This window comes from Candida albicans, chromosome 1 (assembly GCF_000182965.3).
Source record: "Candida albicans SC5314 chromosome 1, complete sequence".
Taxonomy (NCBI): Eukaryota; Fungi; Ascomycota; class Pichiomycetes; order Serinales; family Debaryomycetaceae; genus Candida; species Candida albicans.
The window spans coordinates 1,916,866-1,935,605 of NC_032089.1; the positions used below are offsets into that span (position 1 = coordinate 1,916,866).

The following is an 18,740-nucleotide window of genomic DNA, read 5'->3' on the forward strand; positions in this document are numbered from 1 at the left end:
ATTATAATTACACTTTTAACGATAAAGATAATCAGATATTACAACACACAAGACATTGTCAACTTAACTTTGACAAATTTATACATATAATAATCTAATGATATATATTTGGCATGCATTAGTCTATATTTCATGTCTATCAAGCTGTGTCCTCTCGCAAGAAAATAGCCTGGACACACTGACAAGTTTAGTGAATAAATCCGACCTATATACACCACGATCAAATCGAACTTTGGACTATTCTCCTTTAATACAGTACATTCCAGTCTTTTTCCAAAAAAATTATAGTTCCATTGATACTCCTCATAACAATGATTTCCTAGCGTTACAATCTCCTGCGACTACACAAACAGACAGCAACAAGAATCTGCAGAAGAATGATTCCGTGCTTGATGAATGTCATTTCATGTCCTTTGAAGAATGGAAAAAGCAAAAAATAGAATCCAATACTACTACATCTAACAATTACTCAATGAATGGATCATCAGAATCGAAATCTATTACACCTTCAAACCACTCATCGGTTATATCAACTAACGTCACTTTAATGGAGGCCGACGGGAAGGTTTACAAGGACAAGTTTAATTTTGCATCGGTTGATTGTGCAGCAACCATTATGAAAACAAATGCCCAAGCTAAAGGTGCATCTGCCATTCTTAAAGAGAATAAAGATTCATACTTGTTGAATGAATGCTCCGTCAAACACAAGTACGTGATTATTGAGCTATGTCAAGATATACTTGTCGATCTGGTAGTAATTGGTAATTTTGAGTTTTTTTCATCCATTTTCAAAGATATTAGAATCAGTGTAAGTGATCGGTTCCCATCACAGAATTGGAAAGAGTTAGGACAGTTTACTGCATCCAATATTCGTGATGTGCAAACTTTCAAGATCGAAAATCCTTTAATTTGGGCTAGATACTTGAAATTAGAAATTTTAAGTCATTACGGCAATGAATTTTATTGTCCAATATCAATAGTGAGAGTTCATGGGAAGACAATGATGGATGAATTCAAAGAAGATGAGGAAGGGAATCAGCATATGGGTGCTATAAAGGAGGAAGAGCCACCAACACCACAAACAATTGAAGAAGATGTTTTATTAATCAATCAGACTACACTAAATGAATGCAGAGTTCGCTTACCACATTTACAATTAAATGAGTTTTTAAAATCGTTTAATAGTTCTAATCAAGAGTTTTGTGTACCAAGCGACGCCGAGCCTCAAGTAACCACGGCAAAGACAACTACAGCCATCACTACACAAGAATCTATTTACAAAAATATAATGAAACGGTTATCTTTACTAGAGTCGAATGCTACATTATCTTTACTTTACATTGAAGAACAACTGAAATTGTTATCAACTGCATTTTCGAATTTGGAGAAAAGACAAACCACAAATTTCAACACGTTAATCAGTTCTGTTAATAGTACTTTAATGAATCAATTAATGGTTTTCAAAGAGTCTTACTATGAGCTATATGAACAATATGGGAATCTATTCAAAATGCAGGAAAACAGTCACAGACAATTGTTAGCAGAAACAAATAAAAAAGTTGGGTTGTTGTCAAGTGAATTGACATTCCAAAAAAGAGTCTCCATTTTCAATAGTATAATTATTATTTGCTTGTTAGTTTATGTGATTCTCACCCGTGACGTTGCCATAGAGTATCCAGAGGACGAGTTGAACGAAAAGTCACCTCTGCCTCAATCCAAAAAACTATCATCACCATTTATACCAATAAGATACAAAAAGTCCAAAAAACGTTAAGTTGCACTTTATAATATATACTACAGAATTCCATGTCACTTATAACTTGGGTAGTCTCTTGCTTCATTTTTGCAAGTTTTCTTTTTATTTCTACCTTTGGTATCGTTTTGCATTTTCATAATTTTATTTTATTCACTAATATACACAAAATTTAAAGTCTTATTTACAAGATATTTATCGACCTCCTCTCTTTTCCTTGGTATCAAGAAACTACAATACTATTGTCTTATTCATCATGATCACGAATTCTTCTATGCTCAAACTTTTTTTCATATTTCCAGTCATTATGGGATTTCCTATCACTGTCGTATGATCTTTCGGTTTGCCTATTATTATTATTATTATACCTGTTCTTATTTTGATAAGACCAATCGTTATTTCTATTGTTTCCATATTTGCCTCTCCCGTTAAATGTCATTTTACTACTTCTATCATTGCTTCTAGGTCTTTGTGACATACCAGATCTTGAGAAATCAGAATAAGAATCAAATTCAGCATCATCATGACTTTGATACCTTGTTCTTGTAAAATATCTACGTTTGACATGAGCACTGATGCCTTTTCCAATCCTACTCAAAATTCTGCTTTCCAACATAGCTTTATCATCTCTAACGAGCTTACGGTATAGTTCCATATTCTCAATCACTAACAGATCATAATCAAGACGATGAGCACTTTGCAACTGTTGTAAATAACCAACCATTGTGGCTAAAAATTCCTTTGTTGAATCCAAAGGAGATTCAATTTGATCGATAATGTTTGAACTGTTTAACTTCTCAGATTGGATAACCTCTTGAAACTTAACTTTTCTCTTTCTTTTCAATAACAGAACATATGGTAATTCAGCGGGAGTGGCAAACAATGATGCCTTTCCTTTCTTTCCTGCTCTTCCTGTTCTTCCAACTTTATGAATATAGTCAGCAATTTCCACAGAAGGGAACATTTGCATAACATTGGTTACATCTTTAACGTCAATACCTCTGGCAGCAACATCAGTGGAGATTAAAATCCCTTTTTTTGCCACCTTAAATCCTTTCAAGGCAGCAGAACGTTGACGAACACTTCTTCCACCATGTAACATGAAAACTCTTGGTGGCTTTGAAAATAATTCAAATAATTCATCATCTAATGCATTTGTGATATATTCATAAAACCAATCAACAGCAGTCTTGGTGGGTAAAAATACAATCACTTTATAATCATTGTGTTGCTTCATAATACCATGTAATTCCAGAAGAGAGACATTGACTTTATCAATACCATCAGTACACTCAATCAACTGTTGATGGATATTCTCCGGGATCTCTAAATCATCTTTGGTAACAGTGTTTAAGAACTCATATTCTGGATGAATATGTTTTTTGGAAAACTCAGAAATAGCTTCATCAACAGTTGCACTAAACAATAATGATTTGATTGGTTTAGGGGTAGTTCTTACTTTATAAAGAAGGCCATCAATCTCATTCAAGACACTCTCAAAACCAACATCTAACAATCTATCAGCTTCATCATAAATACGGTATGTTACATTGCTAAAACACTTGGCAAGTTTACGATCCGTTTGTAATTCTTTTTCCAAACGACCAGGTGTAGCAATAACGATTTCTGCTGGACGTCTAGGGTTAAACGATGTCCTCTGACCTCCTATAATCAATTCAAGATTAGGTCTTTCATTATATTTCAAATGGGAGATAAGCTTTCTGTATTCCTCTTCAATTTGAAAAGCCAAGTCACGTGTTGGAACCAAAACGACGGTGCTGACACCTTTACCTCTATTTTTATAGGCATACTGTAATGTTGGCACAGCAAATGCTAAAGTTTTACCTGTACCTGTCTTTGCTCTACACACCAAACCCTTTTCGGTGTTGAAAATAGGCACTAAAGATTTTTGTTGGATTGGCGTCAATTCTTTAAAATCATTTTTATGTAATGAGTTGATTATACTATCATGAATATATCCCTTTCCTTTAAAGTCTTCAAATTTAACAGGTTGGAATGATTCCAGTTTTGATTTTTTATCTGTTTTGGTTGATGGAAGATCAGATCCGGCAGCATCTTCCTTTACTTTAAGACTATCACTCGTGATGTCAGTTATTTCATTTACCTTAGAACTAGTATTTTGTTTAACAAGGGAAATATGAAATCCACGTGTACAAACTTGTTTGGATCTAATTAAATTTGCCACTATGGGGCTTGATCGTATTCCCAACGATCTGCTCAACTGTTTTAACATAATGCGTTATGAACTTGGGTGAATAGTGAACACTGAGATGAGATCCTTATTACTGGTTACTAAAAAAGAAAAAAAAAAAAAAAATTTAAAGAGAGAAGGGCAAAAATTTTCATTGTAGCTAAATACTAATTTTACTTTTAATATTATTTTTTTGTTTTTTTTCCACTGTAGAAGAAGAGATGACCCTATAATAGTAGTGGTAATACGAGACCAATACTTCATATGCCGTTTATCTTCTCCTTACCACTTTGTAGTTCTAAATCTTTTATAACCATATTCTCTAAATCTTTTACGCATTTTGGTAATACTTCCCAATCAATCACATCCAACTCTTGCAGCAGAAAGTTTTTCAAGACATAGTGCACTACTGATTGTGACGCTGGCGGGCGACCAATACCTATTCCAAGCTTAAAATATCTATTCTTGAGATACTTATCAATGGACTTCAATCCATTATGTCCTCTTGAGCTTGTACCAGGTTTACGGATCTGATATTTACCTAAATCAACCTGTAATTCATCATGAAGAACCACCAAAGCAGATTTGCCTTGATCATGTTTACCAAAATGTTTCGAAATTGGCAACCCTTGTAGGTTCATTAGTGAATCATTGGATTTGAAAAGTACTAGATTGGAATATTTGGTGGATAGATAATAAGGACCTTTCTTGTAAACATGATCTTTCCAGTATACATCAATCAATTGGTTCATCAATCTATGTCCAGCATTATGTCTGGTATTAGCGTATTGCGGCTCAGGATTTCCTATAGAGGCAATAAATAAATATCTTCTTGAGCAAGATAAAGGGAGTTGAGTGACCGGAAGAAACGGTTTGATGAGACCTCGTAGCATTATGGGATTTGCACGAGTTTGTCCTTAACTAATGTTGTAGTGGTGTTACGCGGACATCAGAATCTGGGACTTGTGAGATCGAAAAAAAATTACAGAAAGCACCAATGAAGTATTAAGATGCGATGATTCTGTTGCATTATATTTATTGGCATAAACCATAAAGGATTTGATGTATAACACCTACTTCAATTGACTCACCATGGAGAAGCAATATCATACAGAGCATAACAATAGCGAGTTAGTGAAAATTAGCACCACACATTCTAAGTTACCTTGTCCCTTGCTGGCTTATCTTCCGAGTCTGTGGTTTGCAACAAAGTGTTCACTTCTGATTTGAACTTTGATAAGTTGTCTTCTTTGGTAATGATCCAACTCAATGATTTTTCAATACTAAGATTATACTGTTAATATGTGAAAAAAGAAAACTAAGATTGACCAGAAGTCGTTTAAACTTACCGAGCTTTAGCTCTTTCCTGATCGAGCTTTTCATAACTTTCAAATAGTGTTTTTCGTTTCTATTAGGAGAACAAATAAGCGTTAGTAATGGATTTAAATGCCAATAATGGGAAAATGAAATGGGACGTACTTGAACTAGCTCTTCAATTTGTTCTTTCAACTCACAGGTTTCTGCAGTATACTTTGTAAAGACATCCTCAAAACATTCTGCCAACTGTTGCCAATTAAGTTTTTTGCTTGGATCGTTTACAAAGAATTGTGGACAATCTTTTAGTATCTCATCTTGACTGCATTTGTCCTCTGCACTAAAGATACTTTCCTGTTGCAAATACTCAAGAATTGATGCTAAGGTTTCTGGTTTATTGACCTGTACTGTGTTATCATTAGACATTTGAAACTGGTTTGGGTAGATTGTTAACTAAAGTGACTGAGAATACCTGGGTTGCAAAAAGTATAAGATACAACAAATAATTACTCCTCCACAAAACACACAAAAATACTAAATGATCTACTAGTAAAAAGTTACACTTCATCTTTTTTTTTGCAGATATATATCATCTTACCGATTGAGTTATGAGTTCCGAAATCAACAAGCTTTCCAATTTGGTTTCAAATCATTTAAAGATTGTCGATAAGAGAATTACAGGAAATGAACAATTTCATTGGAATAGACTCAAAAGAACTCCTCAAATATTAAAACAAAAAATCAAGTTTGCTGGCGGCTCTTACACTGTCGATCAAACTTTCAATGAATTGGACGAGGAACTTCTTGTAATTGACGCTTCCATCAAGAAGTTGATAAAGTACACAAAAGTCTTTGGTGAAAGTATGAATCAAGTATTGTCCAACTCCGTTTGTTCAGCAGAAAGTTTCCAGAACTTAATTGATCCTTACACCAATTTGAAGAGCGACAGTCAAATCTTGGAGGACGCTTATGCCACTTGGTCTAAAATTACCAAATATAAGCATAAAGTCAAAGATGTTTTTGTTGAAAACGAAATTGACCACTTGGTATCTTCTGTGGAGAAAAAATTACTGGAAATAACTAAAATTTATAAAGCTGTCTTCAAGAAGATTGAATTGCGGAAAACCGCATTATTGGATTATGATAAAGTTTACAATGACCATGAGTCATTATTGCTAAAACAAGAGCAAAGCGAGCTCACTTTAAAACAAAACAACCAACTTTATTCCTTAGAAAGAAAACTTGACGATACCAAAATTAGGTATACAAGGATAAATTCATTATTGGTGAGAGAGCTACCACTTTTGATACGTTTAACACAAGAGGTAATGGGGTACGTCCAGGCTCATATTTATTACGTCCATTTAACTTTCTGTTATCAAGTTGCTGAAAGAATCAAAGAAACTGAGTTCATTGAAAATGATGTGAACAAAATTGTTACCGACTTTATGCTCATGAATGACCCAATTGTTCAAGAAATAGAAACATATATATTGACGTCACACCAAGCAGAATCAAACAATGATGATAATAAAACTAAAGAATCATACTGCTATGCTTTACATGACTTTGCTGGACAAGAGGAGTCAGACTTGCGATTTTCCAAAGGGGACAAAATCAAGATTCTTGTTGGGAATGGAACTTGGTGGGAAGGGCAATTAAACGGAAAATAGGACAATTTCCTTCTAACTATGTTCAATTAATCTAATAATTCAAGGATATTCCATTGTTTTACACTCTTTATCAGGTTTGTTAAATGCATTAAAAGTACTACAGGAGTGAAAAATAGAATGAATATGTATATTGATTCTCTGTCTATACTAAAATAATAGATTTGGCTCATCATTATTTCTTTCGAACACTTGATCTTATCCAACTTCTGGCAATGGAATCTTTTAACCTTTTTCCGTTTTCAGGAGACCATTTCCCTATAGCCCAATAATGTTGCAAACTATCAAAAATCGGAGCAATCCTAGAATTTAATAGTCTAAACAGAACCCCTTGGCCCCGAGAATATTCCCGTGGTAATGACTCAGCTATCTCCAATGTAATATTTTTAATACCCTTTTCCTCCAATAATTTGTCTAGCTTTTGGTTTTCGTCTGTAACCAAATAGTCTGAATTCTTCGCCTTATTGTTGTTACCTGCAGTTGGTGACTCCCATGGTCTCATAGTATGATCCAATGGCACCCACCGATCATTAAGTCTCCAGGTTTCAGAAGCAACCATTTCCTTTACTCTAGAAACAGCTCGTTTGAATGCAAATTTTTCATCGTCACCTGTAAAGGCTCTGGTGTTCATATATTCGTTGTTTATGTTCTCTTTCTGTGCTGACTTGAAATCATCAAATGACTTGGTATACGATTGATCGTAAGTAGAAATATTTGGACGGTATGGGTTATTCATATCTATTGATGTACGAGCAAACATTTCCTCATCTTGAACTTCCATGATATTCTCATTTCCACTTTCGGGTTGAATACTTTTCACATAATCCATCAACTCTTTATTATCTGAATTTAAAACGTCCGGAAAGAAAAGATAATCTATCTCAATATCACTCCTCATAAAAAACTGACATCGAGACTCATAAATTGCATCTAAAAATGTGATGAATCTTCTAGCATCATTTTTCATTTTTGTTGTCATCACTGGAACATTATCCAATATAATACATCTGAATGTAGATGCAATAGTAATGTAGTCTGATGATGAGTACAACCCTTGACATATATCCTTAAAATCCAAATAGCATACGCTATGATTGTTAAATGATAAAGGTATATTAGTGACTCTCCCATAAACTGTCACCGAAGATGGCCCATCTCCTAAATCTTCCAAAGAAACTCTTTCATCAAGCAAATGTGAATCTGATGGAATACCCAAAGCTTCAATCTTCAATAACTTTAGCCAATCTTTCTCATTTTCCGGATTATCTTTTTTAGTCACCATATACAGAATTTTTGAAGATTCATTAGCAAAATAAGTACGATAATCCTTTTCCGATTTCATGTCAATCGACTGACATCTCATATTCAATATTCCCACAAAATCTTTGAATTTACGCTTACTGAAATCAGTAGAATATAATTCTTCTGGTAATTTATTTGACGTTGCAACCAATACACCTCCTAATTTGAAGTAAAACGTAAACAATATTTTGATAATATTAGCAGAAGCAATATCAGGCAAGACAAACTCATCCAACATCAAAATAGAATTTTTTTGAACCATCTTTTGAGCAACTTCGTATAGTAAAAATTCATTCTCCATAGTATATTTTTGTAAACCAACTTGAAGTTGTCGCTGTTGTTGGATATTATGCATTTCACTAAAAACCCACAAAATGAAGTTATTATAGTGCCACCGCATCTTGGATTTATGCGGTAAAGATGCAGCAAAAATGTCCATTAGCATGGATTTCCCACAACCAACTTCACCGTTAATCAATAATCCTTGGGGAGATGCAAAGTTTTGTAGCTCTTCTTCATCAGTCATATATCTTACTAGCTGTTTCCTTTTGTGTTCGGGATCTTTTTGAAACAATTTCATAGGATTGAACTTATTGTCACGATTAGTCTCCTTGGCTTGGCTAACTTCAATTTGTCGCAATATGAGACTCAATTGTATTTGCAATTCTTCTGGTGGAGTATAATCAAGAACTCGATGATACAATTTTTGAAACTCTTTCATTACTCGTAATTGTGATTCATCTTTTTCTAGGATCCCTTGTTGAATGTAACCAAGGTATATTAGGTAAGGGTCTGTTATTGACAAACTGGTGGTGTTTTCTGATCTCTGATTAACACGCGGCACTCGCCCTTCAACTCCTTGCACGCCTCCGGAAACAGTACTGTAAAACTTGCATTGTGAGTTTAGTCTGGTAACTGTTTTAACAACGACCCTGATCATCTTTGAGACTAGCAATGGTGACACAGAAAGAAAAAGAAGATCACTGTTGTTGATGATTCTTAAATTGCGAAATCGGAAATAATTTTTATTTCTCGGTTTGATTTTTTTTAAAGGGACCGGCTGTTAGTGCTTCTCCACATTAATGCAGATCAAGTATAAAAGAACAGAAGCAAGGGTTGATTAACAAAAGATACAGACAACCCAAACGAGTACAGAAATATCTTTGTATGAAATTATATTATAATGCTATTCTTTCCTATTTAATCCCATTTGTGCAAATTTTCGATCAAGAGAATTGGATAACCCATTCATTTCTTCGTCACTTCTTCCGTATAGTTCAAACCACCATTTAAGATCAGCAAAATTGAAAAATATAACACCATCATTATCTTCAATTGTATCATTTGTATACAGTTTATTCAAAAACTCTGCAGGCCGAGAATTAAAATAGTCCCACACTGACACTGTGCTATCTTGAACTTTATATACTTCATATAACTCCTTTTCCGAATCACACAAAAATGAACCGTACTGACACGAGTAATAATGATAAAATAGTCTTTTGAGAAATCGACTATTGAATTCGAATTGTGTTGGATTTTGTCGATATATCTGGTAAACACAATCGAGAAATTGGTGAAATATAGGTGACTTCTCACTGCTGCCACTGTAGATGGAAGATGACGATGTGTAACCACTACCATCAGCACCATCCTCAGGACTTGGTGATGATGAAAGCCCATTCTGGGCTGTATTTTTGATTTCTCTGGCAGCTCTTGCAGCTCTCTGGAAAAAAGAAGATACACTTGCTGCTGCTCCACTGCCGATACTTGTTACACTTTGTGAATTATCATTTTGCGGGGATTCACCATACATCGAACTTTCCAAAGACTGTCCAGAATTCAGTTCATTTTGATTATTCTCATCTTGAACCAGAGCACTTTTAATTTCCTTCTTCATAATCGCTCCAATACACCCACCGTGATCGGCTCTTGTAGCAAACTTGAATCCAAAACTAGTCCATTCTTTTTCAACAAGTATCATAAATCCTTTCAAAGTTCTATAATAAGGGTCAAGACAAAGTTGAGATAACGCTGATACTTGAGAAGTCCGATCCCAACCATCTGAACAATGAATAATTACATTTGTATTATTCAAATGTATTGACTTGGTTATACGATCAACTGATTGTAAGATTATAGATAATCTGTTTAGCCATTGTGTCTTTGTCAATGCTTGTTGTAATAAAGCAGCAGATGCTGACAGTTTATCATAAGTAGCAGGGTATCTATCTAAATCGTTCAATATGGAAGACAATTTATTAACTGCGTCTCTCATGACATGAATATTATCAATGTTGCAAAATATCTTGTCAATATGCCTTATACGTTGCGAAGAGGTGCTTTCACTATCACCCTTATCTTTACTGCTCTCCTTGGAATTAAGATTCTGTTTCCCACGATAGTAATCAACATTTTCTGTACCTGCACCCAAAGCATGTTGCGCCATAGCATTCGTTACTGGTCTTAGATCTACCAACAAGTTGCGTTGTGGTTGTTCACGCTGGAACTCATCATCAACGTTATTGCTCTTTCCACAAGAATTATCAATTTTATCCTTCCTTTCCCTCTCTTGGCAAAGAAATATTTCTCCAATCAACTTCTCATCCTGTATTGATCTATTCTGTATGTTAAGACCAACTAGAGGTTGAGCGCACCTGGCTATAACGTTCCCATTAATGCCTGATTTATGCTTGTAAACGATTGCTGGTATTCTCTGTTTCGATCTAAACTTACCGGCATGTTTTAATACATTATCGGATATGGTGCTGGGTACTATTAATACCTTGGGATAACTTGGCGAAAACTTGTACTCTGTATTAAGATTGGTGACTCTCCAATACTGGCTGTTTTCTTGTACTAGTTCTAATCTTTGATACTCCTCAATGGGGTTGTACAATTGCCAACCTTTGACATCCAAATTCTGTTCAAGCATATTTGGTTTGTAAGAATATGCGTATAGTTGTTTAATATCATTCTCAGTCTTGGAAATTGTAATAAGTGAGCTCAACTTTGTAAACACTTCGCTACAAATTAAATCATTCATGAAATCAAATGAGTAATATGTGAAATCCTTGCATTGCAACCGAATATGCGACGCACTATAATGATCAAATCCTTTCATCACTATTTTCGGAGTATTATCCACCTGCGACCCCGTGTTCCTAGTCTTAGAACTATTCCCGTTATTGTGATTAATCCATGAGGAACCTCTAGCCTTTGACATTTTCTCTATCATGGGATAACATATCCATATTTCTTTTGGATTGGTGGATGTCGATGTATTGGATGTGAAACTAAACACCAAATGGAAAGAAGACAAGATAAGTGTTCCTGGAATATGATATCCTCGTCTATTTAAAATAACATTTTCCACTTTGAAAACGTTATCCATCCTCCCAGTTTTCAAATTGATTATTGATTATTTTCTAAAGAAACAAAACCAATAAAATGCAATGGGCAATATAAAAAAATATAAAGAAAAATCTAAAGGGAAATAAAACAGTATATTCCAAACGTAAATATAATTCAATTCAATCCTAAACGATGTCTATATAGCTAATTTGTTGGTCTCAAATGTTGAAGATTAGCTGTGATTTATATTTGAGTATGTGTGTGTATGAATCTTCTCTTTGCTTTCACCGAAAATGTTGTGAAGAACGATTATTTATCAGTGCGGGAAAAAATTTGTACTCGTAATCTTACATACCGGATTACTTTATTTGGATGATTCACCGATTAGATATTGTACCATGTGACTATGGAAAATAAAACAATGATCACAGATGTGAATTAGAAGTGGCAACGAGCTGGCTGTTGACGTATTTCCATATCTTAAGCGAGGGAATGACGTTTATTTAAACATATTACATACATTTTACAAACCTTCAAATTTTCTAATACCGTGTTCATGTTTTTGCATATTACGAAGTTGTTTAGTTGTCAACTTCTTCTCCTTGACTTTTTGTTTCTTCTGAGAAGGTTCAGGCACTTCTTGGTCTTCTTCATCATCTTCTGGTTGTGTGTTTTTAGTTGCTTTTGTCAATTTATTAATGTCAATTGTTTTTCTTTTGGGCTTGGATATAAGTTGAGAAATATCATCTCGTTTCTTGCGTAACTGTAGATCGTCTTCGACGTCTACATCGTCTTTATCAGAATCATCATCTGGATTCGTGTCAAGCTCCTCGTCTGAAGAGCTTATATCACTCCAGGAATCTTCACCAGATACACTCTCAGAATCATCTCCATCACTATCATCATTATCGTCATCATCATCTTCATCATTCTGTTCTTCATCTTGTGTGTTAGACCAAATCTTTAATGTGTCCATACCAGCACTAACCAATCTATAATCAAAATCGATATCCAAAATTCCCACTTCGTCAACTGCACCATGTTTGCCTTTGGCCACTGAATGCAAACGAGTCTCAACCACTCTACCTCTTTTATAATTAATTCTATGCAACAACCCTTCGCTGTCACCACACCAAACTGAGTTTGCCATATCTTCATTATCGGCATTCATAGTTGAAATGATCGTATCTATAGATGCAGATTTATTAACTTTTACACGAGACAATTGATCCATGAGTTTATTCTTTGAATTCTTCCATATAGTAATCAAACCTTCTCCATGAGAAACCAAAACGGTATCATTTGATTGAGATACTTCATCACTAGGGAAACACATTGCCAATAATTCATCTTCTTGGTCGTCAGATTGTGTAATGATACCCTTTCTAATATCAATGTGTGCTAAAGTAGTAGATCCTAACGTTAGATAATGATAGGCTGATACAGCGGGCATAGCTAAAATATGGTTTATCGAATCATCATGGGCACTTTCAACTTTGAATTTTAATTTATTGGAGTTTAAATTGGCGCTGTCATAGACTAGCACATGTCCATCCTCTGTCCCTGATAATAAAAATGGATGAGTTACCGAGTGGCATAATTTAGTTAATAAATCTTTCTTGTTGGAGTAATCAGACAGAACATCAACTTTCCCCACGACTTTCCCAGTTTCAGTAGATGCCTTTTTAATAATATTATCGGTTCCACATGTATAAATGAAATCACCCACAGAATTTTCCAATGGCTCAAAGATGGCATGTCTACATGATCCCTTATGACGTTTTGTTTTCCAATTAGTATTGATGAGATCTCCATCGTTTGGAATTTCAGTGTTGTCTTGAACTATGGTCCACCATTTTTTCTTCAGTTGAGAGACTGATTTGTTGATGTGTGGTATTTTACCTTGAGTATAAGCTTGTTTTTCCAATGTAGCATATTCTTCTCTTTTCGATTGAGTCAATTCTTCTAGTTTCTCTGCATCATAAGAATTACAATAGACATGACCAGTAGCTAAACCTGATAATAAAATTGGTTTTGTGGGATGAGATGCAGCAGTGAATAAAGGATCATTATAATTAATTTCTAAAATTGGCGATACAGACGATTCCAATATTTGTGCAGCATTAGAAGAGTTGGATTTCTTTTTACCCATGGCGGTATAGTACAATTAATGATTTATTAAGCTTGAATTTTTTCATTTTTGATTAATTTTTTATTCGATGCTTTGCGATGAGCGCTAAATTACTGGAAAGCAATCACCAACGGGTGCTACCAATCCACACATTACAAAAGTGTTCTAGAGTAAGATTATACTTGTTAATGACTGTATTTAATTTTGCTATCAAGTAAAACTAACATTATCATGGTAATGACTGGAAAAAGTTGCTAAGATAGTATAAAACGCCAATCGCTCTAGGGTTAGCATCTATAATTCTGTTTTAGAACTTGACATTACATTTTCAATTGTATTGCCAGGATTTACAATTTGCCTGACAAATTCAACACTTGATAATGTATAGCTTGAGGCTCAATATAAAATCGATAAAAGAGACATATACATATAAAACTAAATGTAAGTCAAAACAGTTTTGGGTAAATCGCAAAAAAACTAAACGATTTTGACAGGGAACGATACAATAACAAAACAAAAACATCAGCACATTTTTATTTTTTTCAACTCTCGAGAGTCCAATCAGACAACGTTGATTTGCAATTTACATTATTTGTTGGGATTTCTACATTTATATATAACGTTTTATATATCCATAATTTTTCATCCTCCTAGCTTTTTTTCTCCTACAATCACTATCCACCTCCCTATTTCAATCAATTAATGACTTTGACAACTCTACCTCAAAATGCAAGAGTGGCAGTTTTAGGAGCAGGAATTCTGGGATTAACATTCACATATTTCCTTTCTAAACTACGCCCAGATTTACAATTCACAATATTTGAAAAACTGAAAAGACCAGGTGGTTGGATGTCATCACCTAAATTACACGTCAATAATACCAATGAATCGATTCTTTTTGAAAAGGGACCAAGAACTTTACGTGGAGTTAAAGATGGGACTTTATTAATGCTTGATATTTTAAGAAAATTGGATTTGGATTCTCAAATAGAAGTAATTAATGAAAAATGTAATGCCAATAAGAAATATATTCTTGATTCTTCAGGGGAAATCATTCAAGTGCCTAATTCAATTGGAACAACAATTGAATTTCTTAAAAATGTTAAATGTGTCGATAGAAAATTAATAACTGGGATAATAAAGGAACCATTTGTGAAACCAATAAAAGAAGATGAAACGATTGAACAATTTTTCAAAAGAAGATTAGGTAGTACCGTACTTACAGATAATGTTGCCAGTTCTATTATTCATGGGATATATGCTGGAGATGTCGGGAAATTGAGTATTAAAAGTATTATGTCATTTATGAAAGATATTGAAAATCAATCAGGATCCATAGTGAAACATATTTTCAAATCCCTATATTCAACCAAGAAAAAAGAGGAACCACAATTATCACAAGAATTACAAACATACAATCAGTTAATGTCTCCAAAAGCGGAATTGTTGACTCTACAAAAAACATTGAAACAATACCCTATGATTAAATTGCATGATGGAATGGAAACCTTACCTAAATATTTAGCTGAATATTTAATCAACAACACCAACACAAAAATCGAATATAATACTTCTATACAAGATATAGATGCAGTGACAGGGAAAATCAATGGTGAATCATATGATCATATCCGATCCACTATTAATACCCATGATTTAGCAAAAACATTACCAACAACAGATCCATTAGTACCTGAATTGAAATCCATAGAATACGTCAGTATCTTTTTAACCAATGTTTATTCAAGATCGTCAAATTTGATACCTAAAGGTAAACCAGGGTTTGGATTTTTATCACCACGATATGGAAATGTTTGGAAAAATCCTGATGCATTATTAGGAACAATTTATGATTCTGATATTGAAAATAATGTCGAAGGACTCTTTGTTGATACTAAACCTGTTCATAATCCAAATAATAAAATCACCATTATGATGGGTGGTCATTATTATACAAATTGGACAATTCCTTCGAATTCAGTGAATTTGAAAATTGTTAAAGATGTATTGACATCAAAATTAAAAGTTGATTTATCAAAATTCAATCTAAAAGTGATTAAAGATGGTGAACCATTACAAATAGATGAAATTAATGACAATGATCTTGTGATTTCATATAATTTCCATTCAAATTGTATTCCCCAATATAATTTGGGTTATCAAGAAACAAAAGATAAAGTAAATCAATTACTCGATAAAGGTTATAAGCTTTCATTTGGAGGAACGGTGTTTGCTGATGGTGTTGGTGTTCCTGATTGTGTGTTGAATGGGTTCAAAGATGCCTTAAAATTGAAATAGTCTCCTCAACATATATAATTGTGCATACTAGTATATATATACATATAATTTTATTCATACAGTGGCATCACTTCTTCATCATTATCATCTTGTAGTTTTTGTTTCTCCTGAGAAATAACTTTAGATTCCTTGACAGCATAATTTAATACAAGTGGTTTGTCAAAAAAATCTTGATTTTTCAAATTTCTCAACGCCAATGTAGCCAGATTTAAATTACTAAATATTATAAAGGCAAAACCATTCTGTAGATTTATAGAAATGATATCTCCAAATGCAGAAAATAATAGGTACAAATTATGCAATAAAATTTTCTTATTGATTTTGGTATTTAGATTTTTGACATATAACGTTTGTGATGGTTTGAGATTTACATAATCTAGTTTGACTTTCTTTTTAGAGTCTTTATGGGAGTTTTCAGTAGATGATGATCTTTTTGTACTTGGCATTGGAATTCAACAGTATCGTTAATGAAGGAAATGGTTATTGTCTAAGAAAGAGATGTATTATTATTATTATTATTTGTGAACAGACCAAGAGCGAGAAGTACGCTTTTTGGTCGTGCAAAAAAACACAATTTTGAGACATCTCATTAGGGAAAGAATTCACGACTTTATATACACACATGCGGCTATTGTTGATAGATTTGGGTCAATTAATTGCTGGTTTTTTTTTAAAAAATATTACATAACCATTACATATTATTCTACTATAACCTGAAATTCTAGTAATTTTCTAGATCGTTGTTTTCATTTTTTAAACTTCCTACATTAATCCCTTAGAAAAATGAAACTAGTAGCTTCGTATAAATAGTTTTCAAATTGCTCTTCAAATTGATAGTTTATTTTTTTTTTGGCATTTTTCTTTATTCCACCTTATTGACACCTATAACTAATGACTTTGACTTCGACTGGTGATAACAGGAAACAATCCTTACTGGATGATGTTCGCGAAGGGTCATCTTCTATTTCTACTAATGTTGCAGACCGTTCTAATAGTAATCATCTTATACCTTTATCTCCTGAACAGCAACGTGAATTGGAAGAAGAACTCCCTGAAATCGAACAAGAATTAACTGATAGCGAAGAAGAAGATGAATTCATTCGTCGATTTGGAGATATTGAATTCCAATATATTAAGCCACCAAAACAAAGTGTATGGTTTAGACGTCCTCATGCATTAAATTATTTTAAAGATGGAGTTTTATTCCGTACTAAAGGTGAACGAACTTCAGCCAAAACAGAATTGTTTTTAGATTTGTTATACGTGGGGATTATTGCCAATTTAGCCGGTGAAGCAAGTGAAGAAGCTGGTGGTAAGGCATTATTGAAATATGTTTTATTATTTTTACCAACATGGGTGATTTGGGCTGACATTAAAGATTTTACCAATTATTATTATAATGAAGATTTGTCACAAAAAATGTACATTTTTTGGATTCTTGCCTTGTTGACTTTGTATATCAATAGTCATTATGCATTATTGAATAGTACCGATGGAGCAGCATTAACTATTGTTCCATACATTCTATGTCGATTATCATTGGCAGTAAGTTATTTTGTTTATTCATTTTTCATCCCAGAGCACAGAGCCCAATCAAGATTATACGCAGCTATGGTGTTGGTGACCTCTTTATGTTGGATTGCCGTTATATTTGTTCCAACAAGAGTGAAAATTGGTCTTGCCTTTGCCTTTTTATTTTTAGAACAAGTTTGCTTTTCTATTGCCTATCATCCTTGGACAAAGAAAATGATGAATTTAACAACTTCTACAGCATTAAACATTGAACACGAAGTTGAAAGATTTTCGCTGTTTGTTACTATTGCCATTGGTGAGTTTTTATATAAAGTTGTTGCACCAGGTAATTTAGGAGTTGGATTCAGTGCCAAATTTGCTCGAGGTCTTTTCTTATTGGCCAATGCCTATATATTATTTTGGATTTACCAATATGGATCAACTTCCAACAAGGCAATTCATCCGTTACGTCACAGTGCATGGACGGCTATTCTGTGGATATATGCTCACGCTCCATTGATTGCAGCTTTGGTGTTGGCAGCAGATGCTGGTGGTGATTTGGCTAGTTTAGATAACACTAGTACTGCCAAACATCATTCTGTTTCTGAACACGGTAAGTCAGTGATATTTTTCGGGAAAGAAGGAACGTTATCAGAAGGTGGAGAAGAAGAAGAAAAGAATATGTATGCTCTATCATTTTTTTATACTGGAGGAATCTGTGTTTCCTTAGTTTGTATGTTTATTTTGGGATTAGTGGAAACAAGCAGAGATCCACCAGAATTATTTGTTCTTCCTAAAAACTTGAGAATTGCATTAAGATTACCCATTGCAATAATTATTGTTCTTCTTAGTTTGGCTGAATTAAATACAACGTTATTGATGGGATTGGTAACTATGTTATTGGGGATCTTGTTAATTTTTGAAAGTGTTGTTGGAACTCCTAGATCATGTTTATTTGATTCAACAAGACCTAAGAAGGATACCAACACCAATACCAACACCAATACCAATACCAATAATGATGCCAATAACAATACCAATGTCAATTCCGATTAGAATTGGTTTTAGATAGTTGTTTTAGATAGTTGATTTGATTTATATATACATATGTGTGTTTGTCTTGATTTTTTTTCTTCTTCTTGAGTTGGTTGCAAAACATTTAAAATTTTTTTTAATGCCAAGAACAACTAATTA

General features: G+C 33.7%; 11 protein-coding genes across 11 annotated transcripts; 4 read left to right on the forward strand and 7 right to left on the reverse strand. All coding sequences in view use genetic code 12, as the record gives it.

Moving 5' to 3' along the window:
• Nucleotides 1-97: 97 nt before the first annotated feature.
• Nucleotides 98-1,774, forward strand: CAALFM_C108800WA (uncharacterized protein; the record flags this gene model as incomplete). Its single annotated transcript, XM_718332.2, has 1 exon — nt 98-1,774. One exon carries the CDS (start codon nt 98-100, stop codon nt 1,772-1,774), a length of 1,677 nt encoding a protein of 558 aa, XP_723425.1.
• Nucleotides 1,775-2,000: 226 nt separating this feature from the next.
• On the reverse strand, nt 2,001-4,007 carry MSS116 (ATP-dependent RNA helicase; the record flags this gene model as incomplete). The annotated part of the gene is made up of 1 exon (XM_718333.2): nt 2,001-4,007. One exon carries the CDS (start codon nt 4,005-4,007, stop codon nt 2,001-2,003), a length of 2,007 nt encoding a protein of 668 aa, XP_723426.2.
• Nucleotides 4,008-4,225: 218 nt separating this feature from the next.
• On the reverse strand, nt 4,226-4,858 carry CAALFM_C108820CA (aminoacyl-tRNA hydrolase; the record flags this gene model as incomplete). Its single annotated transcript, XM_718334.1, has 1 exon — nt 4,226-4,858. One exon carries the CDS (start codon nt 4,856-4,858, stop codon nt 4,226-4,228), a length of 633 nt encoding a protein of 210 aa, XP_723427.1.
• A 263-nt stretch (nt 4,859-5,121) lies between these two features.
• CAALFM_C108830CA (uncharacterized protein) lies at nt 5,122-5,705 on the reverse strand (the record flags this gene model as incomplete). The annotated part of the gene is made up of 3 exons (XM_019475136.1): nt 5,122-5,248; nt 5,315-5,373; nt 5,445-5,705. 3 exons carry the CDS (start codon nt 5,703-5,705, stop codon nt 5,122-5,124), a joined length of 447 nt encoding a protein of 148 aa, XP_019330681.1.
• Nucleotides 5,706-5,887: 182 nt separating this feature from the next.
• CAALFM_C108840WA (uncharacterized protein) lies at nt 5,888-6,952 on the forward strand (the record flags this gene model as incomplete). The annotated part of the gene is made up of 1 exon (XM_718336.1): nt 5,888-6,952. One exon carries the CDS (start codon nt 5,888-5,890, stop codon nt 6,950-6,952), a length of 1,065 nt encoding a protein of 354 aa, XP_723429.1.
• Nucleotides 6,953-7,124: 172 nt separating this feature from the next.
• Nucleotides 7,125-9,191, reverse strand: AFG1 (Afg1p; the record flags this gene model as incomplete). Its single annotated transcript, XM_718337.2, has 1 exon — nt 7,125-9,191. The coding sequence occupies one exon, from the start codon at nt 9,189-9,191 to the stop codon at nt 7,125-7,127; it is 2,067 nt and encodes a 688-aa protein (XP_723430.2).
• A 246-nt stretch (nt 9,192-9,437) lies between these two features.
• Nucleotides 9,438-11,645, reverse strand: CAALFM_C108860CA (phosphatidylinositol-3-phosphatase; the record flags this gene model as incomplete). Its single annotated transcript, XM_718338.2, has 1 exon — nt 9,438-11,645. The coding sequence occupies one exon, from the start codon at nt 11,643-11,645 to the stop codon at nt 9,438-9,440; it is 2,208 nt and encodes a 735-aa protein (XP_723431.2).
• Nucleotides 11,646-12,128: 483 nt separating this feature from the next.
• On the reverse strand, nt 12,129-13,757 carry JIP5 (Jip5p; the record flags this gene model as incomplete). The annotated part of the gene is made up of 1 exon (XM_718339.2): nt 12,129-13,757. The coding sequence occupies one exon, from the start codon at nt 13,755-13,757 to the stop codon at nt 12,129-12,131; it is 1,629 nt and encodes a 542-aa protein (XP_723432.2).
• A 681-nt stretch (nt 13,758-14,438) lies between these two features.
• On the forward strand, nt 14,439-16,034 carry HEM14 (oxygen-dependent protoporphyrinogen oxidase; the record flags this gene model as incomplete). Its single annotated transcript, XM_718340.2, has 1 exon — nt 14,439-16,034. One exon carries the CDS (start codon nt 14,439-14,441, stop codon nt 16,032-16,034), a length of 1,596 nt encoding a protein of 531 aa, XP_723433.2.
• A 50-nt stretch (nt 16,035-16,084) lies between these two features.
• On the reverse strand, nt 16,085-16,480 carry CAALFM_C108890CA (U2 snRNP complex subunit; the record flags this gene model as incomplete). Its single annotated transcript, XM_718341.2, has 1 exon — nt 16,085-16,480. One exon carries the CDS (start codon nt 16,478-16,480, stop codon nt 16,085-16,087), a length of 396 nt encoding a protein of 131 aa, XP_723434.2.
• Nucleotides 16,481-16,925: 445 nt separating this feature from the next.
• Nucleotides 16,926-18,602, forward strand: CAALFM_C108900WA (uncharacterized protein; the record flags this gene model as incomplete). The annotated part of the gene is made up of 1 exon (XM_718342.2): nt 16,926-18,602. One exon carries the CDS (start codon nt 16,926-16,928, stop codon nt 18,600-18,602), a length of 1,677 nt encoding a protein of 558 aa, XP_723435.2.
• Between the last annotated feature and the right edge of the window lie 138 nt (nt 18,603-18,740).